Below are 27,406 nucleotides of genomic sequence, written 5' to 3'. Positions count from 1 at the left end.
ATCAAGCAGCACTTTTAAAATATGTTTATTTTACCTCAGTTGCAGAACTCCGGAAGAGTTAGTTCTCTTTCACAGGATTTTCAGCTTCTCCAAGATAAAGAATTTAACGCTTTCTGTGTCTTCAACAAGAGACCTATATCTTTCAGTTTTCTGGGAATATTTTATTAAAATTCAGCAGAATAGTGAAATTTTTTAATAAAGCTGTATCAGCTGTGTCAGTCCTTAATAGGAGTAATTTGAAAGGAAAAAAATTCAATTATAAATCAATAGAGTGTTGTATTTCTGTATGTGCAAACAACCTAAAATTACTTTTAAGATGCTCCAGCTGCTCAATTCATTAACTCAATCACAACTGAATTTTGGTATCTGTTATCTTCTGCTGATCGCTGCAGCAGAAATACCCAGTTAGCGTGCCTGAAGCTGTTAGATGCAGTTATGACTGTTAAGGAAGATCAGTTCAATAGGTTGGTTACTTAGGATTTTGAGAGGCTTAGTAAGTATTTATTTATCTTAATTCATGCACTGTCCTGTCTGTAACGATTCAGGAAAGCATCGTGCTCCTCCACAAATAGCGTCAATTCCATCTCGCATTCAGGGTTTCCAGATTTGCCTCTTGTGCTTTTTGGGTAGTTGCACCTCTTAACTCTTTCCAGTTCCTCAGATTCTCTCTTGAGTGATACCCTGAGTATGTTGTTGGTAATAAGGTATGAAAGAACTTTGAGGGGAAAAACAAATAATTTTTCTCTTTTCACTGAATTACTGGGAGGGGAGGAGGGTGCATATGCTTTTGCCTTCTTTCCAGCAGTGTAAATTATACAGATATTATGGTAACTTTCTCTTATTTCACTGTAGATCTGACACCCCATAACACAGGACGGGAAAAGTATGTAAAAAATAAGTAAGCTTAACAAAAAGAATAATGATTTAAAACTCAGGGTGGTCAAAATTCTGAAATTAATTTTTTATACATTGTTTTTAATTTCTAGATTCAGGAATTCAGCTTCTGTCCTCATTTCCAGTATGTATGGCTCAATACTAAGTGGGTTTTTTAAGATAAAACCTGACATAAATCCATCCCAGTCGTAATGCATGTGAGAGTTTCACATAAAAGTACAACTATAAAATGTATTTGGAAGTGTTTTTGTCGAATTCTATAATCTGAACTTGCTTTTAGACATGATTAATTTTCATGCATTAGACATGCACCTTCATCATGTACTGATAAGAATTTTGGTGCAGTAGACCTTAAAGCTGATATTTAAGCAAGAGGGGAAGATACTAAATGTAAGAAAAGGAGGTGTTTGTCCGATGTAAGCTGCAATTCTAGGTGAGGCACCTTTCTGGATATTATATGTACTTTTGCTTCTATGTGGTTGGTTAGAAAAATACAAAAAATATAAACTTAAATGAAAAATGCAGGCCAAATATTTTATTTTCATATAATATTGGTACAGCAGGCACAAAGGGAGTGTTCTTGTAGTTGGTTTTGCTCCATCTGAAGGTAATGATATAAATGAAAGAAGGAAATTACTCACAGTTTATGAAGATTGTAGGAAGGCAGAAGGTTCAAGCAAAAGAAAAAAAATTAGGACAGGTAACCAGAAGAAATTTTTAAACGAAAGTACTTGGAAAGTGCTAAGCATTCTTACTGCCTGATCATCAGTGGTTTCATACTCGGTTTTCTCTCTGCCATTAAATGTATCAAGATTGATTGTTACAGTTGATCCCAACTTTTCAAAAAATGTGTTTGTTTTATCATTTTTGTTGAAACAACTTTTTAATCCTGCTTTACTTGATAGTGTGGAAGTGCACATCAAATTTTTGAAATGAATATTTCTGTTACTACTGAGTTACGGAGGGTTTTAATTACTAAGTTTTAAAACAAATGTTGTTCTGTGTACTAGTTAAAAACCTGTATGAAACTGCAGGTAGCAATGGAGGTGGGGAATAATGCTAAAATAACTGTCAGCAAAATAGAAACGATGAAACTCTAGGATAGGAATTGTTTTTGTTGAGGCAGAATGAAGTGTCAAAGATGTCAGGACACAATGCTGATAGTTGCACAAGTTCTTCGTGGTTTTTCTTCAGCTTCAGACTTCATAGATCTTTCACGGAGGGAAGGATTTGGCTTTTTTTTGCAGAAAAGATACGCTTTTCACAGAAGTCAAACTGTTCACTGGAAAATAGTGTGCCCAGCATACCCAACGCTCAAGAGATGCAAACTGAACTCCTTCAGTGTGCGTACATCCGTATACGTATGTATACATATGTTGCTCTTTCTGTGAAAGCAACTAGTAACTAGAAACTAGTCTCAGAGTCAACACGTGTAAAAGAAGTGAATGGCCAGAATATAATTTAAATAAGTGGCCAAGATATAGCAGGACTCATGAATCCTTTTCCAGTGTTACAGTGGTTTTGTCATTACGTTTGGTGGGAAGTTGAGGATTACAGCAGTCAGTGTAGTGAATGCACCTTTTGTGGGTTTCTGCCAGCCAAATGACTGATCAGTATCACATGCATTACTAAAATGTAAATACAGTAAATATCACATGTGCTATCCACCTGAATCAAGTGCAGAAGGACAGAAGCAGTCCCTCTGTCATATGTGTAAAATGTACGGGCAAGATTGATCTTTGTGATCCATACACGCTTGTACTTGTGAAGCTCATGCTGGCATGTGCTGTTCCAGTAATGGCTGAGGACCATATTTTTCTGTTCTAGATATCCATGTCGGCATAACACTTACTGTCCCAGCAAAAGGCTACAAGAATTTACCTTGTGCCTAAACCTGTTAATGTGAAAAGGGGTGATGTCTTTTTTCCATTTACTTCTTGATGTGTCTTACGAGAGAGAGCTTTGTGAGGGATGAAGGAACCTACTTGATTCGTCTTTAGGGGGGGAGGCACACTCTCTCCAAGCAGGCAGAAACTACACATTCTAGAGTTTGGGACAATTAGATTGAAGTCTTTTATGCCTTTATACCTGCAGGCAGGTGTTTAACCATCTCCAGAAAAGCAGGGCTCCATCACACATAATGGTGACTTGGGAAGACACGTGCCTTATCAGAAGATAACTCCAAACGTCCCCCCCTTCCTCCTTCTTCCCCCAGCTTTATATGCTGAGCATGACGTCATATGGTGTGGAATATCCCTTGGGTCAGTTGGGGTCAGCTGTCCCGGCTGTGTCCCCTCCCAGCTTCTTGTGCACCCCCAGCCTCCTTGTTGGTGGGGTGGGGTTAGAAGCAGAAAAGGCCTTGACTGTGTGTAAGCACTGCTCAGCAGTAACTAAAACATCCCTGTGTTATCAACAGTTTCCAGCACAAATCCAAAACATAGCCCCACACTAGCTACTATGAAGAAAATTAACTCTATCCCAACCAAAACCGGCAGAAGGTGATAGTGATATCTCGGGTATGTTTACTGGTGGTACTGGTTATTATCTTAGAATCATAGAATAATTTTGGTTGCACCTTGGGATTCTGCATTCAACTCCCCTGCTCAAAGCATTGGCAGCTTCAAAGTTGTATCAGGCTGATGAATTAAAAAATTGGAGACTGCCTTTAAGCAGGAACACCCTAACCATGAATGGTTGCTACAGAGGTCTGTCTGCATACTCTGGTGGTGGAGCTTCCTAGTGGACAGGAGACCTTAGTGAAACTTGCTCCTGTGATGTGTGAGAGAATTGACCATGGTAGGTGGGGCTAGGCTCATACGGCTTCGAAGGCGACTTCTAAGGGAGAAAATGTGCTGGTTTCCGAGTTTTGTAAGGCCGTCAGATATAATGATTCACTGAGGTTTTGTTAAGTACAGTATGAAAACTTCAGAAGGAGCACCACAAATCTTACACAACTGTTCAACCAGTTGTTCAGGAAGGGAACTGAATGTCAGAGTGTTACAGTCGGGACATGACATAGACTCAGAGAAGAAAGAACAGTTGCTTGCCATATCAAAGCTATGGTTCTGTCAAGTGCTGCTTTTAGTATGGATCCTGCCACCTGCTCCCAGAATCCTCTGCTATTCGAGGTTTCAGTTTCAGAATGCATATTGCCTTCCACCAACAGATTTCTCAAAACATGCGTCATGATGCACTTGAAAAAGTGTTATGTGGTAGCATATATACCCCTGCTCAACTCCATTGTGTTTGGCAAAAGCGCACTTTAAGTGAGTGTGTGCCTTTAGATCAATTTATGATAGAAAAGGAAACAGCTTGTTTGATAACATGAGCTTGTACCCGTAGCAGTCAGCCAGGAACAGAGCTCTCATTTGTCCTGGGTTTCAGTCTACTATTCAGTTTACAGTGTCACATCTCTTCTCACTTAAGTATTTTCGGAATGTCAGAGAGCATTGGATGTTACTTTGCTGGGGACCACGTGAGGATTAATCATGAAATGAGAGGTCTGATCAGTTCTTGCAGATGTCAACATAATTCAGTGCTCTTGGTCACGGTGATGTCTAGTATGCAAAAATCTTTCCAGATGGGTATGGTTGTAGGTAGATAAAATTCAAATAATTTTCACAGTGGATACATTGAAATCAGCTTGTGGAAATGCTCAAGGTGCATACTGAGTTGCAAGTATATGGCTTCAAGTTTGATCAGTTCTACATGAGTAAGCTAGAACTGGAAAGTAATAAAATAGATCATTAATATTTCCTTCTGAACAAATTTTTCTTGCATAATTCCAAAGTAAATCCCTAAGATGATGTTCATTGATCTTTCTGTAAGACAAATCTGATTTCAGTTCACAGTCTGCCTAAGAATTTAAAAATATCTTTTCTTCCACCATCTTTTAGAAGGTTAGGATCTTTGGCAAAATGCTTACTGTATTATTGTGCTTATAAGTTTCTTGGGCTTACCTTTCTACCTCTACAGGAAACCAATTTAGGATATCGTTAGATATATTAGAAAGCAGAATTCATTTGGCTGCAGTATTAAATGACCTACTAATAATTTTTGACATAAAAATACCCTGTAACCCTAGAGGTAATATGGGTAAAGTGAACAGAAATTAAGTAAATCATAAGGTGAATACAAGTGGGAAGTGAAGGTTGATGCACATTTTTAGTACCATTTCATAAAGATCTTTTTGGACAGGCTACATTCAGTAACAGAAAGGGTCCTAACTTAGATTGTAGTAATGTAATTTTGGGCTGATTTCCAATATTCAGGAATGCATATGTTCTTGATCCTTCATTACAACTCATAATTTCAGGAATATTGTGCTGGGAAAATAAGGCACATTAGCCAGCAGCACAAATAGCAGGAGAAGCCACAATATTCATTTCCCCTTAATCCAGCCAAAAACAGAGTATTTGGCTGACTATCAAAAGGAGCAGCAGTAATTGTTTCCAGTATCAGTGGAGGCATTTTGCTGTTTAAAAAACCCAAAACTTCCATTTCATTAACTCAAGAAAAGGCTCGGTCCCTGCCATCAATTAGGGGACAAAAAAGGGGTTCTCGTGGCAAGCCGTGGGTTGCTGTCTGCCTGTGCCTTGCTGTGGCCCATGAATTGCTGCGGGTTCTGCTGGGAGCTCCCGGTGCCTGCAGTAACTGCTTGCCCTCTGCAGTCTCCGCTTCGCCCGGGTGCAGGAGCCGTCCGCAAGAGCAGCTTCCCAAGCCTGGGTCACAAATGCAGCAGGACCTGCTGTTGTGTGTGATGAAGTGTCCAGGAGCTCAACCAGATTAGAGCCACCTTGTGAACACTGGCCAAAAGGTAGTCCCAGGCTTACAATTTAGTCTCAGTTTGTAGAAGAGAAAAATGGAAAAGGAGAAGCATGGAAAACAAGATTATAGGCAAACTGTAGATGTTAATGTGACGACTTGTCACTTGTCAGACTGCCTGCTGCCAAACTCTGGTGACGCGCTGGTCTTTTCCTGCCTCTTCTGTCTGGCTTAGACCTTGAGCAGAACAAAGGGGGAGCACCCATCGGCCTGTGTGCCCATTGCCCAGATTATTGACTGACAATAGCAGTGGCGATGAAGACGCTCAGTCAGTATGTGAGCACAGCACCACATGTTGTACAGAGCAATAAATATGGTTTTGTATTTGATGGAGGGCAGGTCATCCTCAATGCAGATTCTCTGCTCTCTTCTCATGGCATAGGGATAATTGTACCAAATTCTGTTGTCATAGAACAAGTTGTTTTTAGACAAAAATCTGTCTGATTCCTGATCTTGCCTTTTCATTTTATCCTCTTGACTGTTATTTGTGTTCACTTTATTTTATCTGATACATGATGAATTTAAAATGTCTTTCATGTGTCTTTCTATTTTATAATACCCTTTAACCAAACACAGAACTCTGCACAAAACTCTGCAGGCTAGCAGCTGTGGTATAATTATAAATTGCACACAAGCATGCTGCTCACTGTTGTTGATGTCCATTTTCTTTATCTGTATCTAGATGATAAAATTGCCTAATTAATGTTTCTATGAAATACTATAAAAATTACAGAAACTGGATGTTAGGAAGAAGTTTCCTTTTCAGACAGTATTTTGATATCATTGTTCAGTAGGAATTGTCATTACTTCCTACCTGATATATTTGTTACTGATAACTACTGTATTGAACCACTTGTCTCATCAAACGCGGCTATTCTTCTGCACACTCCACCCCTCCAAAAGAGCAAAGGATCCCATCATGCAAACTTCTGTTGGGAAATTGACAAACACCAACATGAATATGAACCAATCCCGGTCACGTGGTTTATAAATCGACCTCAGAACAGGCTTTTACGCAGTATTTTGTGACTCAGGCTGTTTCATAGCTTCACAGACTTTCTAGAAATAACTGCTTAATTAGTTGGACATGCTATGTATTATGCTGTTTTAATGCAAAATCTCCATTAGAGCTTGCTACATGTCCCATTTCACACACACACAAAAAAAAGGCTTTTCTTCTCACGATATTTGTGTTCAGTAGAAGGTCAGAGACACAAGCTAATACTTGGTTTGCATAAAATCATGAATTGTTGTGATCCTTCTTAATCACTGTAATGTTAAGCAATTTTATGTGTAACTGGACTGTATCTTGGTGGTTGGACTGAGAAAGATGTGATTCCTTCCCAAATGAAGTATATAGGTAAAATTCATTAAAACAGAGTAAATTGTACTGTACAGAGCTTCACTATTAGCTGTTTTTCCTCTTCTGTTTTTCCCCATTCTTTATCTATAGTATACTATACAAGTATACTATACTATACTTGTATAGTATACAAGTGTACTTGTATACTATAGTGATACAAGTATCACAAGTATCCTGTGTGATACTTGTGCCCACATAGCTTAATGAGAAGTCCTACACTGATGTGCTGTCTTTGGACATAGGCGTGCTGCATGATTGGCTGCATTAGATTTTCAGTCATAATTTCATAGGAAGAAGGGATCTGCTATGCTTTTTGGACATCATCAACATAAATATTCATGAGCAACTAACAATATCCGTACATACTGTCCTCTTATTATAAGTGAAGTAGTATGGGCTATGAAGTTTATTTTATAAACCTCAGTTACCAAGAATATTTCTTCCTCGTAGGATTGTTTTAAAAATAAAGTAGAAAAAACACGTAAATTAACCTTTCCAAATTTGATTTAATGAAGACATTTTAAATAATAATTTATTTCATTGTTAAATTAAATGGTTTTCTGTATTTTATGCAAGAGCAAAAATGTCAGGATTTTACTTGTCACATGTGAAGCAATCTTCCTTACCTCTTGGTCGAAAGTTCTCCTGGCATTTGCTGTACTTGGAGTTTTTTGTAGTTTGCTCCCTCTTTGAGCTTGCCTGCCAGCAGAACACAAGGCTAGGTTAGATGGGTTCAGTCATGTGGAATAGAAAAAGGAAATCTTTTCTTGAAAAACAGTGAGGAAAAAGAATAGAAAACGGTTCATCAATGTCCAAGGTGTTTTCTTAACCTTCAGCTTGATACCCCCAGAAGAGACAGTGCCTTCAGGGCAAGTTTTTCTCTCCTTAAGGGGAAGTTTCTTTCAGGGTACTAGGTATCATAACCACAGACTAGAAAAGCAGAAAGAAAGCTAGCCATTTCTCTTAGAAGTTAACTGCTGACTTTTGTCAGTTACCCAAAGCAAGTGAGGGTCCAGAGTTTGCCACTTAAGTATGCGATGAGTTAATGACCCTGGTGATATCTCTTTTCTTTACTTGACCTAGTAAAAAGAGGTGCCGGTATTACTTAATAGTGAAACTATAAGCATTTTTGTGATTTGTGTTCCTGAGGGTATCAACTACTGTTTGTGCCAAGAAAAGAAAAAAAGAAATGCTGCTAACGGTCAGCGCCATGGCTCTTTTCAGCTAAATTTATGTAAATCCAATTTATTTTGACCCACTACTGTTTTGGAGCACAGTGGCAAAATGGTTAAGACATCTTGCTATGGAAAGAAGGTGTTAATTTGAGTTCTGCTCTGGATTTACATAAAATTAAGCCTTCAGTCCATCTGTGAATATTTATCTGGTCATTTCTGCTGAGGAGTCAAAGGTGGCAAAATGAGATGCTTGACACATCACTGACTTTTTTGTCTGTGACTACAAAAGCTGGTATGCTTTAACTATGTTAATCTGATATGTCAGTTGGGTTTGGCATGGATTTTTAACCTTTCAAAACTGCATAGCACCACCTCTCCTCCTAAAATACATTTTTGTCATTAGTATTTGAAATAATCAAAACTGCTACTGCTCTTTCTTCCAGATCCCTTTTCATAATTCATCTCTAATATGAAATTTAGAGATAATAATCCTAAATTTCAGTTCTTGAATTGGAGTATTAAAACGTGTTTATAAGCCTCATTTATATTTGTTCCTCTGTTATTCTTTTGAGCTTTTTTTAGTTTCTTTCTTTGTTTTGCAACCTTTCCATCCTTTTGTTTCTTATTTCAGCTTGGGGATAGGTCATGCTTTCTGCTGATGTTTAATTGCTTCTTGCGCAAGGTGCTTGATTGAAGCCTCTGCTTAGTACTAATACCTATCTATGTATATGTATGCATATTTTAAAAGAATTGAGAATTTTCATAAGATGGGCTATATAATTAAGTCATTTATGAAGCCAAATAATTGTCAAGCGATTTCTAAAATTACAGATGCTTTTCTTAAAAAGGAAAAAAAGAAAAAGAAAAACAAAAAATAAACCAACAGGTGTCAGCAAAGACCATGTAACAAAACATTGGGTCAAATCACATCAACAGTATATGCTGCATTCATGACAAATCCCTGTTGTTTTTCATTTAATTCTCTCAAAAGATCTTGAGATCCTATTTGTGATCAGTCAACTCAGAATCCAGAATATCACACCCATGTGTTAAGATTGAATTGAATTGCTTTCAGTAGAAAACGCAAGAAATCCCTTAGAGGTAATGTCAATTCCATCTTAATGAATTGTCCTCCCACACTATAATCCCAGTGAGGTCTTTTGTTGATTTTTAAAATGCCATTGATTTTTTTTTTTTTTTTTTTTTTTTTGCTTGCAATGAACAGAGCCTTTAGAAAGTCCATTCAGCTTTTAGGATTTTTTTGTTCTGGTATGGTGATGGTGGATTTTTTTTGTTTGTCCCAGTTCTTAGGTAAGTCTGTGTCGAAGAGCAGTATGTCAAAAAGTTCCTTTGCATCTCTCATTGTTACTTATTGGCAGGTTTGTCACTTGAGGGTCAAAATAAAGCTCATTCAACCGAGGCTATGGCAGCCCACAGTAGCCAGCCTCGGGTCAGTCATACCACTTGAGATTTGCCACAGGGCAGTCAGTTGGAATTTGTTTTGCATTTGTTTCACTGAACTTTATTGCTCTTACACTGCGAAGAGGAAGAAGTTGTGGGTAGACTACTGTATGTTATAAGGATTGTTTCCTTCTCGTGCTCATTTTCTCTTTTTGCATTAAAGTGCTTATTACCAGTGAGGAGACAAATCTTATGAAACAAGAAAATCCATTACTCATAATGGCATTGCTTCTAGTGGTTTATACTTGCTTATTTTTAAGATTAGTGGTAAAACCTCCAACCTGTGCACACTGCCTTGAAGGGTACACTGAGGGGCCTAATCTCTTACGCTGAATTTAAATTATTTGAAAATGGTATCCTCTGTATGCCCGTAAAAGATCCATTTTTTGAGGAAGTTAGATTGAAGAGGTTGTAACTTGTTATGTCAGGTCTGAGTTGTTAGTTTAAAGCATTTTAGAGGTCTGGGGAGCTGATGGTGAATCTCTTGCTGTACTGTGCGAAGTCAAGTTGAACATACTGCTTTAGGGAAAAAAGAACACAAAGGCAAATGAGGTTGATTTTGGTCTATATGTGGATTTGTCAGGTGAACCGGTGATGTTGAACTGTTACATATTTTAAGTGCAGTTCACAGGGTGGGAATTGACAAGTGAACCTAAGGTTGAATTGTTTCTGCGTTCTCTAAAGAAAAATAAAAAACCTTTCATTTTTCTTTACTTCAACTCAAAGCATAGCAAATTATATCTGAGCGAGTTATTGTAGAAGGTAGAGATGGTCAGACTCTTTTTCACTAATTTTAATTGTAATTTTTTCCCTTTTTTCTTTTTTTCTGTAATATGTTTATGTAGATTAAACTGAGGTTCAAGTATAATTAACTCATAAGGTTAATAGAGGAATAAAAACTACTAATGACACTAATAATGTACTAACCCTTTTTATGATATGACTTGTGAAAACCCAGGAAGTAGAGCAAGAAGGAAAGTGCCATTGCACCCATGTTTTATTAGCTACGATCTCCTTAATTTTAAATGTAGTATCTACATTATTGTAAAAAATCTGGCCACTAATAAAAACCTACAAGCAGAATTATTGCCATTAGATTCTCTTACTCTCTGCACTTTCATGTACTTTGAGAACTGTCTTTAAAAATTAATAACAAGCGGTCCGATAAGGTGTTTAAGGAGTGTTGTTTCACTCCTTCCACAAGTTGAAATCTTTGGAGGCAGAAGCGTCCTATCCACTGAGTAAGTGTATCATTGCCAACACATCTCACTCTTGATGGGAATTAGCCTCTGTTAACTTTGAGAGAGCAGTTCTGTCTCCATTCGCATTTCGTCCTTGGAGTAGTGAAAAATGGTAACGAGTAGTAATGGTGGTGATGGGGTTCTGTTTGTGTTTCGAATAGCTGTGAATGAGGAACACGATGTGGGAAATCTCAGATCCATCCAGCTGGATCTGGTCCACCAGAAGAATATATTTAACCGGTAATTTGCTCTGTTTCCTTTTTTCCCAGAAATCTGCTAGAAGTGCGTAGGAGCAGGCAGTGGCGTGGACAACTTGGGTTAACAGGTTGCACTCCCTTATCCTTTCTCCAAGGTCTTGTAATCCGTCCTGTCATGTGAGTGGTTGTAACGTCAACTGCTCACATGCGCTTTATCCTTTGTCACGTCACATGTGCTTTATTCTTTATCATGTGCTAACCATACGCCACCCATTTGACGGGTTTGTTGGCATCTTGTCATGTGGGATGCACATATGGGAGAAGAGAGGGACATGTGGCGTTTGATTGTCTTCAAAGAGACTTTGTGGTTTGCACTAACCAAAGGGTTCCTCACATCTGTCGTGAATTCTTGAACATTCGTTGTGTGGTAATCATTTCCAGTGACTACTAATAGGTACCGGTTTAGAAGCAAAAGGCCACAAATCACACGGGCCTATGCCATTTCTTTAATATGTTTTTAGCAGAGAATTCACTGTTGAGAGAACAGTTTGCAAGTTTGAGTATTTTACTTTGTCTCTTCCTTTTTTTCCTCTGCAGCAGGTTTGCTGTTCTGTTCGTAGTCTGGTGGTGGGTAGAGTTACCCATGGTTGGTTTTGACAGTGGGAGCATGCTCAGGGGAAAAAAAGAGAATTCAGAGGACTTGGGTTGTAAAGCACAGCAGGGAGGGGGCTCGACAAGCAAGGCTCAGTGCACTTCACTGCGTCCCAGCATGGTTTTTGATGTGGTATGTACTGAAGCAGCTCCTCTGGATTAGGATGTAGGTGTTATGAAACAAGTTGTTGAGTTGTGATCTGTTGTCTGTATACCTGGCTATCTCTGTTATGAAAAAGTTCACCGGTGGGTCAGCTGCAGTTCTGCTCTTCCTCATGTGTGCCAGGCTGGTTCTTGACGTTTTTGATATGTGTTATAAGGCTTCTTTCAGTTTCTTACAGACTTAAATGGGGGTATATTATTTTAAACTGAGTTATTTTGGAGTTGCCTTCTTGCTTTGTGGGCATGCTCTTGGTTGTCCTATTTTCCAGACTTCTGCTGTTTAAAGACGTCTGATACTTCATTCATTGAAGAGTCTCTTTGGTATTTGTCTCCACTTATAATCATGTTTAGGCTTCAGTACCTTCAGGATCTTTGTAAATCCAAACGTGTTGGTCTCAATGGCTCTTAGTCTTTAATTTCTCTTCTCACACAGTTTTATGCAGGCATTGATCTTTTGACCACGTAGCTTCAGGATGGTTTATTGCAAAAATTTTACAAATGATGCTGCTCACAGAATTTTTCAACGCATTTTAGTAATTGAAAACAGTCCTGAAGAAAGTCCTCTGTATGAACAATACAGTCTTAAAAGGACACGTCATATGAGGCCAGGACCTTACCAATTAATGCGTACTAGAGTTTTGTGTACTAGAACTATGTTTCCACCTGGAGTTTCAGTTTTGCTTTGCAGACTGCATGGAGCATTGTAGTCTTGGCCACCATTGTGCAGAATATTTAGCAACGCAAGGGTAAAATCTCAGCTCTGCCATAAGATAATGTGTTTCTCTTTTCTTTCTGTGGTCTTTTCTGTCTCTATCCTTTTTGCTGTCCATCCAAGTCATCAAATTTAATTTCTCTATAATTAAAATAGCTTATATTCTGGATCCATATGAAGGATCACTGTTCATGACGTAGGTCTATCCCCCAGTTATCCATAAGACTATTGAACTTTGCAGATGTCATGTTTGGGGCCACTAGCACTTTGAAAAGGTACTTCTGGAGGTAGTCACACTGTTACATCCAACATAAGTCAGAAGACTGACTGTTTTAAGCTCCTCAGAAGGACAGTTGTGAGCACTGAAGTTTGGTTCCTGTCCTGAACCGTATGTATTACTGCTCTCAGCCTTGTCCACAGTAGGTGAAGGAAAACTGTAACAAGGAAATGATAGCAGAGATTACGTGCTTGTTTCTAATATGCCCAGGATAATCCGCTGTCTTTACTGCTCAGGACGTGTTCCACTCCACATTGGTCCCTGCTCTCATCAGCCTGCCTTCATTCTGGGAAATTTTCTAGTCCAACAAAAGTAAGAAAAGCTGTGACTTCATTTAGGGTGGAAGGTCCTCAGGCTTACAGAAAGCAGGACACTGGCTCCTCAGCTCACTGAGAGCAAATTGAAGTATAAGCCATTCAGTTTCCTTCCAGAGAGGACCACTTTGTGCTGGGAAGAAAGTTTCTCCCATCCCACAGTTTGAATACAACCTTTTTCGGGGGTGGAAGTGTTAGGCTAAGTACCTTTTTGTGGTTGGAAAGGATTTCTCCCATGCTATCAGAATAGGTGGTGAGAGGCATGGAATTTTTTTGCTTTTGTGTTTGGTTTTTTCCCTCAGTTCTCAAAGCAGGCAGTAAGAACACCTTGGTAGTGCTTAGTTCAGATACTTACCCTATTTGGGATGCGTTTTCCTGACAGACTGCACTTGGAAGTGACTGAAGAGCAGAGATACTGTAAAATGGGGTTGAAGTTTCCAGTGTCTCATATGAGAACTACAGAACTACCATTTTTTCCTCCATTCATCAAGCAATTTCACACACTTTGGGCAAGCCTTACTATTGGTTCTTTTTCCTTTCCCATCTCAGATATGCCTGCTCTGTTCACCAGCAACCTTATTACCTTGAATTACAATGCAGCATATTGCTTACGGCGTTGGCACACCTTGTGAGTTGCAATAGCTTTAGAAAAAGCATAAATATCCCATGTTAGTACAAATAACTTGAGTAGGGCTTGTACCGGACAATTTGTTGCTTGATAGTTCCATATGAGTTATTAACACTGGACTGGATTGAACAGCCTCTGTCACTAAATACCTGTGGTCATGAGCAACCATATGACTGATGATTAGTCCAGGAGAGTTCATAGAGTGCAACCACACTCACCTTCTCATGCAAGAAGTCGCAAGAGACTTTCCAACATCCTACAACAGTTTTCAGGTCTTAAAGGTAAAATGCCAGCATACACAAGCTAACACTACTACTTAAAGAAGTTGTGGCTATTTAAATTGTATAGATTTGTAATACTAAGTGTAACTAGTGCCATATAAATAATATAGCACAGTTCCCTTTTCATTTTAATTCCTATAGAAAAGATATAAGTTAATTTTTCAAACTTACAGATCAGCCATAAAATCACAAGAAGTAATTAAAAGCATAAAATTCCAAAAGTAATGTTGGATTTGTAGCATTTTCAGTACTTGCAGCCATGTTCCTAGGTAGGATGGGATTTTGCTAGGTTTTCCAGGCACATCCATGCTAAGTGCAGGAAACCTGGCCATTATGATGATGATTTCAAGTCTGGGAAATTTTGGGCTTTGATCCTACTTCAAGAAATCTTGTGTATCGCCTTCCATCCTTTAAAACTGACAGCATACCAGCCATTGCTAGGATATCCCTGAACTTGTTGATCTTCTGCTGCCAAAAAACCTCTCTTGTGGTCTTGTATATACTGGGACAGTTTACGGCAGTTTTTCCTCAAGTCTGTCGGGGCTCATCCAGGTGCTGAGCTGCCTGAGGATCATAATGTCACACTTTGTATCCAAGACTCCAACCTACTATATATTTCTTCATGTTTACTCTTATTAAAAGCATTCATTAGGTTAAGTCTTTGCTATACCAGAGTGCGCTACTGATTTAACAGTCCCATTTTTAAGGCTCATATCACTATTTATTATATTAGAGTGGTGCATAAAGAGCCAGTTAGGATCAGAGCCCCATTGAGCCAGGCTGTGGAAAAAATAAGTAAAGGTTTACTTCTTCCCTGAAGACATCACAGTCTAAATAGATGAGAGAGAATAGAAGAAATAGATACGAACACATAGCTGCAAAAAGGGGTAGATTTTTGCAAATGCTGTCTAAAATATATTTTCTTCATAGCAATTCTTTTCTCTTCCGAGTGTTCTTTTAGTGTTTTTGATGGTTAGTCGATGCCTGGATTTAGAGTGAAAAATAAAATTTCTATGTTTGAGGCCATATTATCATTATTTTAATGTCTGTACACCATCAGCATCTGAGACTGCAGGAACTTAACTGCTTTACTTGTTGGCATTACACTGAAGTTGATTTCGGTGAACCATAAAAAGTTTGGCCCTGAAGGTAAAATTACACTGTATGCATGTTCCTAACATACTGCTTTGGGGATAAACATGTCTTAAATCAACTCATCGCTCACAGCTAAAATCCTCCTCCAAATGCAGTTTCCCTGTAGATAGTAATGTTCAGTAAGACTGATTTTCTTTAAAACCGTAAAGTTTTTTGAACATTAATTCTATCAATAAACATATTTGAGCGGAGTAGCAAAGAATTCACATAATCCTAATAAAGATTTTGGGGTTTTGTGAAAAGAAGGGAGGGGCATGTGCCAACATTTTTAATTAACTTTCATGAGTACCTCTAATTTGTTCAGATGTGTTCCAAACATTTGCATATTGTGTTTGCTCACATGTACATAATGAAAACTTTTGGACTTCATTGAAACTTTATTTGGTAATTGTGCATTTGGAAAATTAAAATTGAAGTTTATGATACCCTGGCTCCTACTTGCTCAGTTCGTAGTGTGTTGTTAAGATGCCATCACTTGAGAGCTTTGTTACAGCGACGTTTCTGTTGTGGCTTAATGTGCTGTGGGTTCAGATGGCTGTAATTGTGGCCTTGAGGGGCTGGACTAAAGAATACCAGCTGGGTTTGTACCCAGATATTCTTGGATTAATATTTTGGGACTTAGATCTTGTCCTGTCTGGAATTTAAACATACTTCCCCAAGCTTTAAAGGGAAGGCAAGCACCATTTGACGCTCTTAATGAGCACTTTTTTCCCCTCTTTAATTTGCGTGTTTTTTTTTTTTTTAATTCCTGTAGCCAGTGAAATCCAGACAGTTACTTCCAAACCATTTTTACAGCCCCATATGAACAAAGTGCTTTAGTTTGTTCCTCAGCTTAATTCCCAAATTAATAATAGTTAGAAAGTTCTTACATCTGCATCTCCATTTTTCTTAGAATATATAAGGGTGAAAAAAATTTTCCCTAGATATTAGGCAAGCTTTTGAAGTGAGAACAACTTTGTTACATTTGAGACGGCAAGTCTTTCGTTGTGACTAGATTGATTTTTTTGGTTGCTCTTTGAAATAATTCCTTTTGTTTCAGGTCTAAAATTTCAATTTTGTTTCTACATGGAGACAAGAGACTTAAACTCCCCCATAGTGGGGAATCAGTCAGGGTTTTTCTTCTATTTAGAAACCTTTGACCCATCCCTCCCCTGTTCAGTGAATAGAAATGGCAAGGCAACTTGTGCTGAGGGTGACTAAGGATCTGCTCTCCATGTAGCTCATGAAGTGAACCTGCAGGGGAGAGGGTTTCAGGAGTCCTGCTTACGGAAAAAATGCTTTTAAAGTATTTCTTTGCCAGAGAACGCCTTTCTTGTACCCCTGAGTATATATTAATTGGTTATAATCCTTAGTTTTGAGGCACATAATTATTCACACAGCAGCATGTGATGGATTCACAGGTACAGTTACAATTTCTTTGTACTGGCAAGCAGCCTTTTCTGAGGGACAGAGAGGACCTTTTTGTGTAAAGCTCCAAGTTCTGTAATTAGTGGTGTAGTAAAGAATTCAGATAAGTGGCAAAACATATACAAGTGCTTAGAAGTTCAATCAGCTAGCCTTTAAGTTGTCTGCCTGGATATGTCATTACTCTAAGCGGTTTAACGTATGTTTGCATTTCTTCTTACCTTTTTTTTTTTCCTTCCAGATCATTACTAAATACGTTTATGAACTACTGCAAAAGGAATGCCACTTGAAGAAAGTAACTCTCCCAGTAAGTATAATTTTTTTTTTCTGAAGATGATGTTTGTTTGGATCTGTAAAAAGCAGAGCCTGCAATCCAGTATTCAGATAAAGACAAGGTGTGCCAAGGCTCTGTGCAGGGCATTGTCTCAGGACAGTGCCTTCGCACGCAGCATGTGCATGCATCCGGAGACGTCGTTCCACCTCACTTCTCATGTGTTTGATTCCTCCAGCTGAGCTTTCCTTGCCTTACCAGATACCAGAATTTTCAAAATGTGGTAGTTTTGATACAGGAACCATAAGCTTTTTGAAAAGTCTTTGTGAATGTTTTGAGACCTCTACAGCTGGATGTAGAGAATAAATGTGCCTTTACAGGCAGAGGAATAAACTCAAATTGAGTTTCAGTAAACTACTCCAGGTCTTTCTTTAAAACACACTTTTTCAGTAACTTGTAACATATATGTAATATAAGGTGGTGCTGTTGTTTAGTGAAAATATTTGATCAACCCTTAGAAGTGATGAAGTATTCCCCAAAGAACACGTATGAGAGTGTTTGTAAATACATGTGATACCGTGATGATGTTCAGGTATTTTTATATTCTGTAGTGGAGGGTATAGGGAAGACTGTAGTGTGACAGCACTGTGTAGGTTTTCCATCACTATCATAAAGGATTCTTAGGGTCTTTGAGAAGCTTTTGCATTACTGTTGTTCTCAGCCAGTCCTTCACATTCAGTCAAGGAAAAACCATTCGGGCTAAGGAAGGAAAATTTCCTTTATTTTAACAGTTCTACAATGGTTCGCAGTTCCCATTTCCATTCCCTAAGTGGTGGTGTTTAGGGAATGTTTTGATAACCTGCCCACACTACTCAAGGTTTCCCAGCCAGGCTTTGCCAGTGTCTCCTGGTCAGGGCAGAAGGAGCTGTGCTAGGAGCTCCACGGAGCAGTCAGAGAGAGAGCAGCAGGTCTCCTCCGCACGCCCAAGTCTGCTAAACCACATAGGCTGCACTGATGCCCCAAGACCCTTGAGAAAGCATTCTCCCACTTCAGATTTCCCTGTGTAGACAGAGAAGGTGATTGGGTTCCTGGTGGCAGTCTGCCTGGTGTAGTGCTGGTCGTAGTGTCTCTAACTTCTTTGCTCTGCTGGTTTTCTTTGTTGGTGAAGTTTTGGCCCAAGGAATTACTTCCATGTTCCAGACAGGTAATGTGTTGAAAGACTTCCTCAAGCCATGTCACCCTCTCTCTGTCAAACCAGGAGGTTGTCATTTGTAAACTTTCAAGTGCCTGAATTTTGAGGCTATACAACTTTTTTTGAATGTGCTTTGTGAAAAACAGTATGCATGTAAGTAATGCAATGCTAAGGCTGATCTGTTAGCTTCAAAAAATGAAGATGAACAAACTTGGAATAAGTATTACAACACCTCCATCACCTCTGTCACACACGTGGGGACTCTTCTGCACAGCTTTGAGATTTGGGTGTCTGGCTTGGGAGAAGAATGGCCCTGTCTAGCTCCCACTGTTGAATTAATCTGTGTTTATTCTTATTTATAAATTATGTAGTAAGCGCTGATGTACTGATGTAGTTTGTCAGTAGTACATTTCAGCTATTCTCAAATGTGTTACTTCCAGCTTCTGCAAAGTGTCATAATTTAATTGCATTTTGGAGCAAAGTAAGAACTCACAAAATATATGCAGCTGTTTAATTGTGAGCAGTGTGGAGAATTTGGCACAAGGTATGAGCACCATTCCTTATTAATGACTATTACATGTAGGAAGCCCTCACTACAGTCAAAAATTAGTTATGAAGAGGACTGCAAAAATGAGAAAAATGAAACAACTTATGTAGAAGGTGAAAAATCTGTCTAAAGGCTATGTTTAAATCACCACTGACAGACTCCCAAGTAACAACACAAAGAAACCTAGTTTAAACTAGTAAAGGAGGCTAATAGAAGTAGTAAGACAGCTTGCAGCAAGAGTAAGTCCTGTGCAAGTGAGGAAAATAGGAAAGAGTATAAATGCTGGCAAGTTACATTTAAAATCACAGTAAGATCTCCTAAAACTGAATTTGAGGAGCTTGTTATAGCTGTAAAGGCTAACGATAAAAGAGAGCTGATGAGGCTGATAGATGAGCTGCATGCAAAAGGAATGCTCAGCTCAAATGAGAAAAACTAACACGGTTATTTCCAATGTTATTTGTCCAGTTTCCACACCTGAATATTACTAAGTTTTTTTTAAACAGGATATAATTCTGAGGAAGTGTCTGAAGTTTGACATATCAGTAGAGATGATCTTAGAACAAATTGATATATCATACAATAAAATCCCAGGATGAGATGGTCTTTACGCCCAGGGTACTATAAGAAGTCAAATATGAAGGTGCAGAACAACCAAGTATTATGTAACTTACTGCTGACATTGGTCATTTTCATCAGAGGAGTGGAAAAAGAGTAAATGTGATAGTCTTTGAAAGGCCTCCAGGGGTGATTCATAGTGAATCCTGTGTACCAGGAGGAAATAATATATTGGGGGGAAAGTCAGTACAGGTTTCTTTTTAAAAAACCTAGTAGAATTCATTGAAGGAGTCAGAGATCACATGAAAAAGAAAGATCTTGTCAGTAGAAGAGTGCGTGGATTTCCAATGAGCTGTCAACAAGCTTACCAAATGCTTTTTAAAAAGATACTGTCATGGCATGGGAGGGGGGAGGCCCCTTATGAGTTAATAATTGGTTAAAAGGAAAAAAAAGCTGTTCATATTTTACAGATTAAATAAGTTGTTACTGATGCAGTGTTATTAAGGCCTGCACTGACATAGTTGTGAATAAAAGGAAAAAAAGAATTAATAGAAGCTAACAAACTTTGCTGATTTTTCTAACATTATTTAGAATACTTAAATCTAAAGCTGATTGTGATGAGTTGGGGAATTATTTCATGATGCTGAATGATTGGATGATAAAATGACATGAGATTCAATTCTGGTAAATGTGAAATTATGGGGAAAATAACTCACTCTGTAAACACAATGGTGGCCTCTAAATGAGCTATTACAACTCAGGAAAGAGCTTGGAGTGATTGTGAATAGTTCTCTGAGAACATCAGTTAGTGCTCGATGGCAGTGAAAAACCCTGAAAGCAAATACGATATTAGGAATTACGAGGTGTTGAGAACAAAACAGAAAAACATCGTCATTCCACTCATTATGTGGGCCCCCATCTTGAACACTGCATGGAGTCTGGACACCATATCAAAAAGGATATGAAGAATTAAAAAAAAAAAATACAGAGGAGGGTTACAAGGATGATCACAGGCATGAAATGCTTTTCAGACAAAGAAAGATTACACAAAGATTCTTCAGCTTGGAAAATAGATGGCTAAGGAAGGAATATGACGAATCTATAAAATCATGAAAGGTGTAGAGAAGATGAATAGGGAATGGTTTTTCGCTTTTTTTCATAATAGAGAAGCTAAGGGGCATCAAGTTTAAATTATCAGGCAGGAGATCTCTACTGAAAGAGAGGCAGTACTATTTCATATACGTCTCAATTATATTGTGGAACTCATTGCCACAGAATACTATCAAGGAGAAACGTATAAATGCATTCAGAAAAACCATCTGACAATACTAAGGTGGGATAGGTGTATTGAACTATTGTACATGCTTGTCCAGTTATAAACTCTGGCTCAGGAGGCTCCAAAGTTACTGGTTGCCAAAACCAGTAGGGAATCACTGTATAACCTCTCTGTTCTACTGTTCCCCTAAGCAATCTGCCAGTTGTCAGAAACAGGACCCTGGGACCTTGATTTGTCCAGGATGGCTGCTGTTATGAATATGACCTTGTTATATGAATATTTCAGAGGTGAATATGAAAACATGTTTTTTCTGAACTTCATCACAGGTGATCATAAAGTTGGTGTATTGGCCTTCCTTCTTCTGTCAGCTGATAATGAAGTAGACAGTGTAATGATGTTTGAATATATGAAATGTGTTTCAGGACTGTGTTAAGTGGAGTACTTTTTTTTCCAGCATGATTTTAGTAATACGCAGAAATTTTATGCTTCAAAGGTTTAAGATGACAGCATTTCATGTTCTCTCATCTTTCTTAATTTCAACCTCGTGCAAAGTCCAGCTTGCTGTCTTTATTTTGCTTTCTCAGGTGGCGGCTTCAGTTTTGGACATAATTGTTTGTAAATTTCTTTTCAGATACGAAAATAAGAGCAGTTTGGAAATCAGGAAAGGTCACCCATTGTTTTATTATGTCAGCATCTCTGACAAAACATAAATCTGAATATTTTTTCCTACACAGGGAGACTGAGATGCATATTGCATTATTGTTACTGTAAAGTATTGTAGTTCTCTTAATGTTCAACATACACTACTGGACTCGAAAATTTAAATTAAGAGACTCATATTCGGGGAAAAGCCGTTCAATTATTTCTTTTAAATTTCTCATTTTGTGCATTGAAGGTTATATTATGAATATAAAGAAGACTGCAATTTTTTTATCCAGATGAAGTCTCTGTATTTCTGTAGTTTTAATGGCATAATCAGTGATTGATCTTTGCTGTTCTTTAGCTGTTGAGGACAAATAGAGGGTGCTTCTGAATTAAATGCATCTTTAACAGCTTCTGGGAAGGCTTCAGATGGAAGTTTAAATAATTACTAACATGTTTAATTGACGATGGCACTGAAAGGTTCTCACTCTGCAGAATCTTCTAACTTATCAATGCTTTGCTCTTTCACTTCAGTAGGTAAAACTTCACTCAGTAGTTCTCTTGATCTACTAGACAGACAAGAATATTTTTCTTTGAGAAACAGTGATCTCTCATCTCCACTGCACGTTCCTTTTGACTATTTTGTTACCTAAGTCCAGTTAGTACTTGTTTTGTAAAACTTCCAACCAGTTTTATGTGTGTTGTTAGTTGTGGTAATACCAAATGCTAGTTAGCTGCTTGTAGTATTGATCAGCAGTTTTAATTTTCTACGATTTTGAGTGAAAAATTATAAATCAGGATATTCAATATTGTGAAGACTGTTGAATGAGTTACTGAGCTTTATGTAGAACCACATAACAGAAGACTTTCTTATGAAGCAAATGAGCAGTTTTCTCTCTCCACCAGCTGCTCACAATTCTCACAATCTTTTTGAATCTTTTCAGTTTCAGTTCCATTTAATTGCCGTGTTCTTTCCTCCAGTCACAAGTGACACCTCTTTCACTTGTTTGTGGGCTCTAGGCTCATAATTTTTATTGTGTTTCTTAACTGGAATAAGAAAAATATTAGTGGGGATTTTTCCTTTTAAAAAATTAACATTTAATCTTAAATGTAAAAGCTTCCAGTGTACAGAATAAAAGACCCCTAGAGCCTAGTCAGGTTTTGTGCATCTTGGGTTGGTAACAGCTAAGAACTGAAAATTGAGTCAATGTTGATGTGGTAGCATGAATGTCAGTAAGATTAGATTTCAAGTATAGTTTGATCTTACCCTATATATTGATAGCAACTGCGCAAAATACTAACTAGCATTCTGCTGAAGTATTCTATAGACTGGTACTACTGTACTAGGTGATAGCTCATTTGAGACAGAACTCATATGGAAAAATTAAATCACTGTTGGAAAACGTTAAGAATGTCATAATGTACATAGAGTGCATAACTCAGAGAATTCACCGTAACTGCATACATTCATAAACCTTAAGGTATAGTTGTGCGTTGGAAAAATAAATCTGAGAAAAGGGAAAATTAAACTTTAAAGAGTACTTTTAAACCATAAATTATCAGCAGAATTTAGATTGGCTTGACATTGCTAGCTACAGATTATTGGAAGATTGTTATTGCATGCGAATAACATTGTTGAATAAAATTGTTAAATTAAGCTAATTGAAGTTCAGCATTTTACTGAATTTATTCGATTTGTGTTTAAATAAAGGATCAGAAATAAGTGTTCATGAGTAGGTCCAGAAGAGAAAGTGGCTAATAAATATAAATTATTTTATGCGGACTCAGTATGTTGAGCACTAAATGGTGTTCTATGTTGATTTGTCAATAAAGTAAGGTTGTGCACAGGAGTGACCTTTATGTGCATTCTTTAGTGAAACCTTGATCTAATGAATTACTACTGTTTGAAGATAAATTAGCTTGAAACAAAGTTTCCAAATGTAATTAATTTGAGGAAGAGAATTAAGAGTTATTTTTATGATCTTGGTAGATATTTTTAACTTTTTTAAATTAACGTATTTGTGGAAGTGTGAACTAGTTATGTCTTCTAGTACATATGATTAGTAAGTGCTAGTATTTCCTAAATGCTAAACAAAAATTTAGTTTATAAATACTAAAACATACAGCTAAATTATATCTTTGTCTGAAATACAAATTCACAATGTTTTTTCTTAATTACAGTATCGTAAGTATTCAGTTTATGTGCAAAAGTCAATTACATCTTGCCAAGTACCAAGTACTATCTGAGATTTAGTGTTGTCTGACATTTTACCTAAGCCATGTTAAATTTTAAGGTCTCAGTACTGCTACTTCAGAAGCAGCAACATGGTCTGACTGTAGCCCCATGTCCTGGTTTCAGCTGGGATAGAGTTAATTTTTCTCCTAGTAGCTGGCATAATGCTGTGTTTTGGATTTAGGATGAGAATAATGTTGATAACACACTGATGTTTTAGTTGTTGCTAAGCAGTGCTTACGCTAAGTCAAGGACTTTTCAGCTTCCCACACTCTGCCAGCGAGGAGGAGCACAAGAAGCTGGGAAGGGGCACAGCCAGGGCAGCTGACCCAAACTGGCCAAATTCCATACCATATGACATCGTGCTCAGTATATAAACTGGGGGGAGTTGACCGGGGGGCAGCAACTGCTGCTCAGGGACTGACTGGGCATCAGTCAGCGGGTGGTGAGCAATTGCATCACTTTTTTTTTTTCTTTCCCTTGTTTTTCTTTTCCCCTGTTTCTCTCACTTGTTGTTTTACTTGCCATTGCAGCTTTTGCTTTACCTATTAAACTGCCTTTATCTCAACCCACGAGTTTTCTCACTTTTACTCTTCCAATTCTCTCCCCCGTCCCACCAGGGGCGGGGTGGGGAGGCTGAGCAGGCAGCTCTGTGGTGCTTAGTTGCTGGCTGGGATTAAACCACCACACCCCAGTATGGTACCTGTTGTACTTACATATTCTAAACTCTTCAATAGAATGGCTTTTTGTACCATGTTTTCCATTTTCTCACAAAGTGTAGAGAGAAAGTGAGTACATTTCCTGGTGTAGAAAGTGCAAGCTGAGTCACAACAGATGTTACGTCATTTTGGAGCTGGCAATAAGCTCTTCAGCGCTACAGCAGGTGTGGAAGAGAGACATGACCATTCTTTTAGTTAGGAATTCCTTTTGTTCAAGTAGCCTCATTGACTTCATTACAAAAATATTAGGTAGGACTTGCATTATAAAAAGTCTGGAGATTCCCACTGAATTAATTTTTCCTAAAGTAAGGGTAATTAAGAATACATACCCGTGTGTGAGAGAAAAACTGACATGTTCCAAATAGCCATTCCTCCTGTCTCAATGTAAGGCTCGTATCCTGACCTGCTTTTCATCGCTGTTGTGGAGCGTAAGGCAATCCAGGGTTGTTCCTAGCAGCTCTACAGTTAGCTTGTGCGGGTCGTGGGGCGTGGAGTACAGTAGAATGGGGAGATTTGCCTGTTCTGTTCTTCCTTTTCTATATATTTATATGGTAGAAAGGTAAGAATGAGTAGGTGGGATGTTTCTTTCTGTCCTCACGGTGTTTATACCAGCACAGTTTTTTTGCCTTGAGCCAGGCTTGCTAAACCAAGTGTAGACCTGTTTGATAAAACTTCTGTTTTTACTGAACAAAAAGTGCTACTTTACTCTCTAGAGTAAGGACAAAACTTGGAATTAGATTATGGTTTACTGAATATCAAAGCTGGTTATTGATCTGTTCCTGTAACAAAGTAGCTAAGCATTGACCCAGGTGCAGGGCTCTTAATGAAGCCATTATTTAAACCCAAATTGGATTTCTATATTTTATTAGGCCTATCCTATTAAATTTATAATAGACAAATTTACAAAACTGGTTCATATGTGGCTTACTGGGTATTTATGTTGAGGTGGCTGAGATGGAACTCTCTAGGATTTTTTTCGTATTATGTAAGACTTTTTTTGTTGCTTCAGGCATATCAGAGGTGAAAAATTACTTGATTCCCCCCCCCGATTGTTCTTTTATGGACTTTCTTTTTTGCCAGCAAATTTCTGTAAACAACTGATGTTTCAAGGCTTTAGCATACTTTTTACCCCTTTTTTTATTTAAATCTCCCTTGGATTACTGTTCTAAACTGTGGTATATTTTTCTGTTTTGAAGTTACAGTGCACAGATATTAGCTTTTGTTTTATTTTTATTTAGTACTGGGCACACATTAGTCCTTATAATATGAACAGAAATAGTTGTTAAATGGTGAAAGTTTTTATATCAGTTTGGTGGCAAACTTCATATCTTTTAAAAAATGTTATTGATGCATAAAAGTGCATGTTGTCTGTAATTGCAGGTTGATGCGACTGAGAGTGAACCAAAGAGCTTTATCTTTATGAGCGAAGATGCATTAACAAATCCTGACAAGCTGTTGGTCCTAATTCACGGTAATGGTGTTGTCAGAGCTGGTCAGTGGGCTAGGAGACTTATAATTAATGAAGATCTGGACAGTGGCACGCAGATACCATATATAAAGAGAGCTATTGAGGTAAGTGAAAGTATATGTAGTACGGTTGTATGTTCATACGCATGTGTATGTGTGTACCTGTGTACAAAGACCTCTAGATGTGTCATGTTTTAATTTGTTAAACAGTGTTCAGTATTTCCCTATATGATCATTTTATTTATGACGGGAATACTTGCTTGGTTTTTTTCAGAACTTTTTTCTAATGGAACCAAGTTTCTCTCTTACAGTAAAAAAAATTTTAGTTGTATGTCATGTTGTTGTGGCAGCACTGCCATGTAGTTTAATATGGCAGCTAACGTGACAAGAGCCCTTAGCAGGTGATGAGATGCAATAGAAGGCACTACAGAAATTTGTTGTTATTTGAAGTGTTTTCTTCTACATTTCATTAAATTTGTACATATTCTCACTCAACGTCTGTTGTAATCTCATGATAACATGAGCTTTCATGATAACAGCAGGCTTTTTTGCTAGGCTTGTGCTGAATTTATTAGAGGCACAGTCTCTTTCAGTTTTGCACTGAATACTGATTCATTCTGATTCACCTATCAATACTTGACAGTAAAAAACATTTACATTTTATGGATACTATTGTGTTACATTTACATTTATGTGAGAGACAATGCACAATTTGTGCTGATGTTTTTAACATTGGAACTTTGTAGGTGTAATTCATCTTTTGCATCTTGCTACCTAAATGAAACTTCCTGTAGTAAACATTGGAAAAGCCTGTTTAAGAGTTACTATTTCTATTATATTTACCAAGTTAAGCTAATGTTCTACTCTAAATATGAGCGTTGTCACTATGATTGTTACACGTTTTGCTAAATGAAGTTGAATTTTTTGCAGCTGGCTTTAAAGTATTCAGTATAGAAAATGGTTCTCTTCAAATATGTTTTCTTTTTTTTCATAAAGCAAAGAAAGAAAACATATTAAAACATTGGGTCATTAAGTTATTTTTGGTTTGTATAATCCACTAACAAAGCACCAAACTACACTTTGCGTAAAAAAGAAACCTATTCTTGTGAAAGTGATGCTTGCCTTCTTTTAACATAAAGTTTTTGTTCATTTTAAATCAAGACTCAGAGGCAGAACAAAAAATACTTCAGGATTATTGAATGGAATATAGGTGTACTGTAGGTCCAGTGTAGGAGGTTAATTTCTAGAGTGCAAGTTCCAAAACCTTTCCCAAGAAACCCGAAGAGCTGTAGCTACTTAAATTTTCATAGCAATGGTTACATGCCTGCATTTTCGTTCTTTCCTAGAGATGCTGCTGTCTTGGCTAACGTGAGAGGCTGAACATTTAAAACTGGGATACTATCCCTAAATTAACAGATAGCCTTTAAGAGAGTATTTCTAGTAGAGGAGAGTTATAGTTCCTTTTCCTGTTTTGGTATTTTTATTTATTTTATGCAATGACTGTGCCAGTGTGACAGAGATCAGACCTCTGTTCCCTCAAATGGTTATTATCCTTAAAAACAGATTATGTATTTCTGCATTTTGAATCCTTCTTTGAAAAACACAGGAAAAAAAACAGAGTTTGATGAGAAAATGTCTTTTAAAAAATGTAATCATTTGATCACATTGGGACATAAGACTGTCGTGGTTTAATCCCAGCTGGCAACTAAGCACCGCCGAGACTCTTGCTCACTCCCCCCCGGTGGGATGTGGGAGAGAATCGGAA

At 37.8% G+C, this 27,406-nt stretch overlaps 1 protein-coding gene across 1 annotated transcript in view; it reads left to right on the top strand.

Moving 5' to 3' along the window:
• FAM172A (family with sequence similarity 172, member A) overlaps window positions 1-27,406 on the top strand; it is a 258,727-nt gene that overhangs the window by 20,526 nt on the left and 210,795 nt on the right. The window contains exons 4-5 of the mRNA XM_009330306.1: window positions 16,981-17,046; window positions 25,555-25,746. Coding sequence (XP_009328581.1) covers window positions 16,981-17,046; window positions 25,555-25,746 — 258 coding nt within the window. The remainder of the gene's footprint in view (window positions 1-16,980; window positions 17,047-25,554; window positions 25,747-27,406) is intronic.

This window comes from Pygoscelis adeliae, unplaced genomic scaffold (assembly GCF_000699105.1).
Source record: "Pygoscelis adeliae isolate BGI_AS28 unplaced genomic scaffold, ASM69910v1 Scaffold178, whole genome shotgun sequence".
In the NCBI taxonomy this organism is placed as follows: Eukaryota; Metazoa; Chordata; class Aves; order Sphenisciformes; family Spheniscidae; genus Pygoscelis; species Pygoscelis adeliae.
The sequence above is the reverse complement of the archived record's forward strand: the minus strand, read 5'-3'. Positions and strand labels throughout refer to the sequence as shown.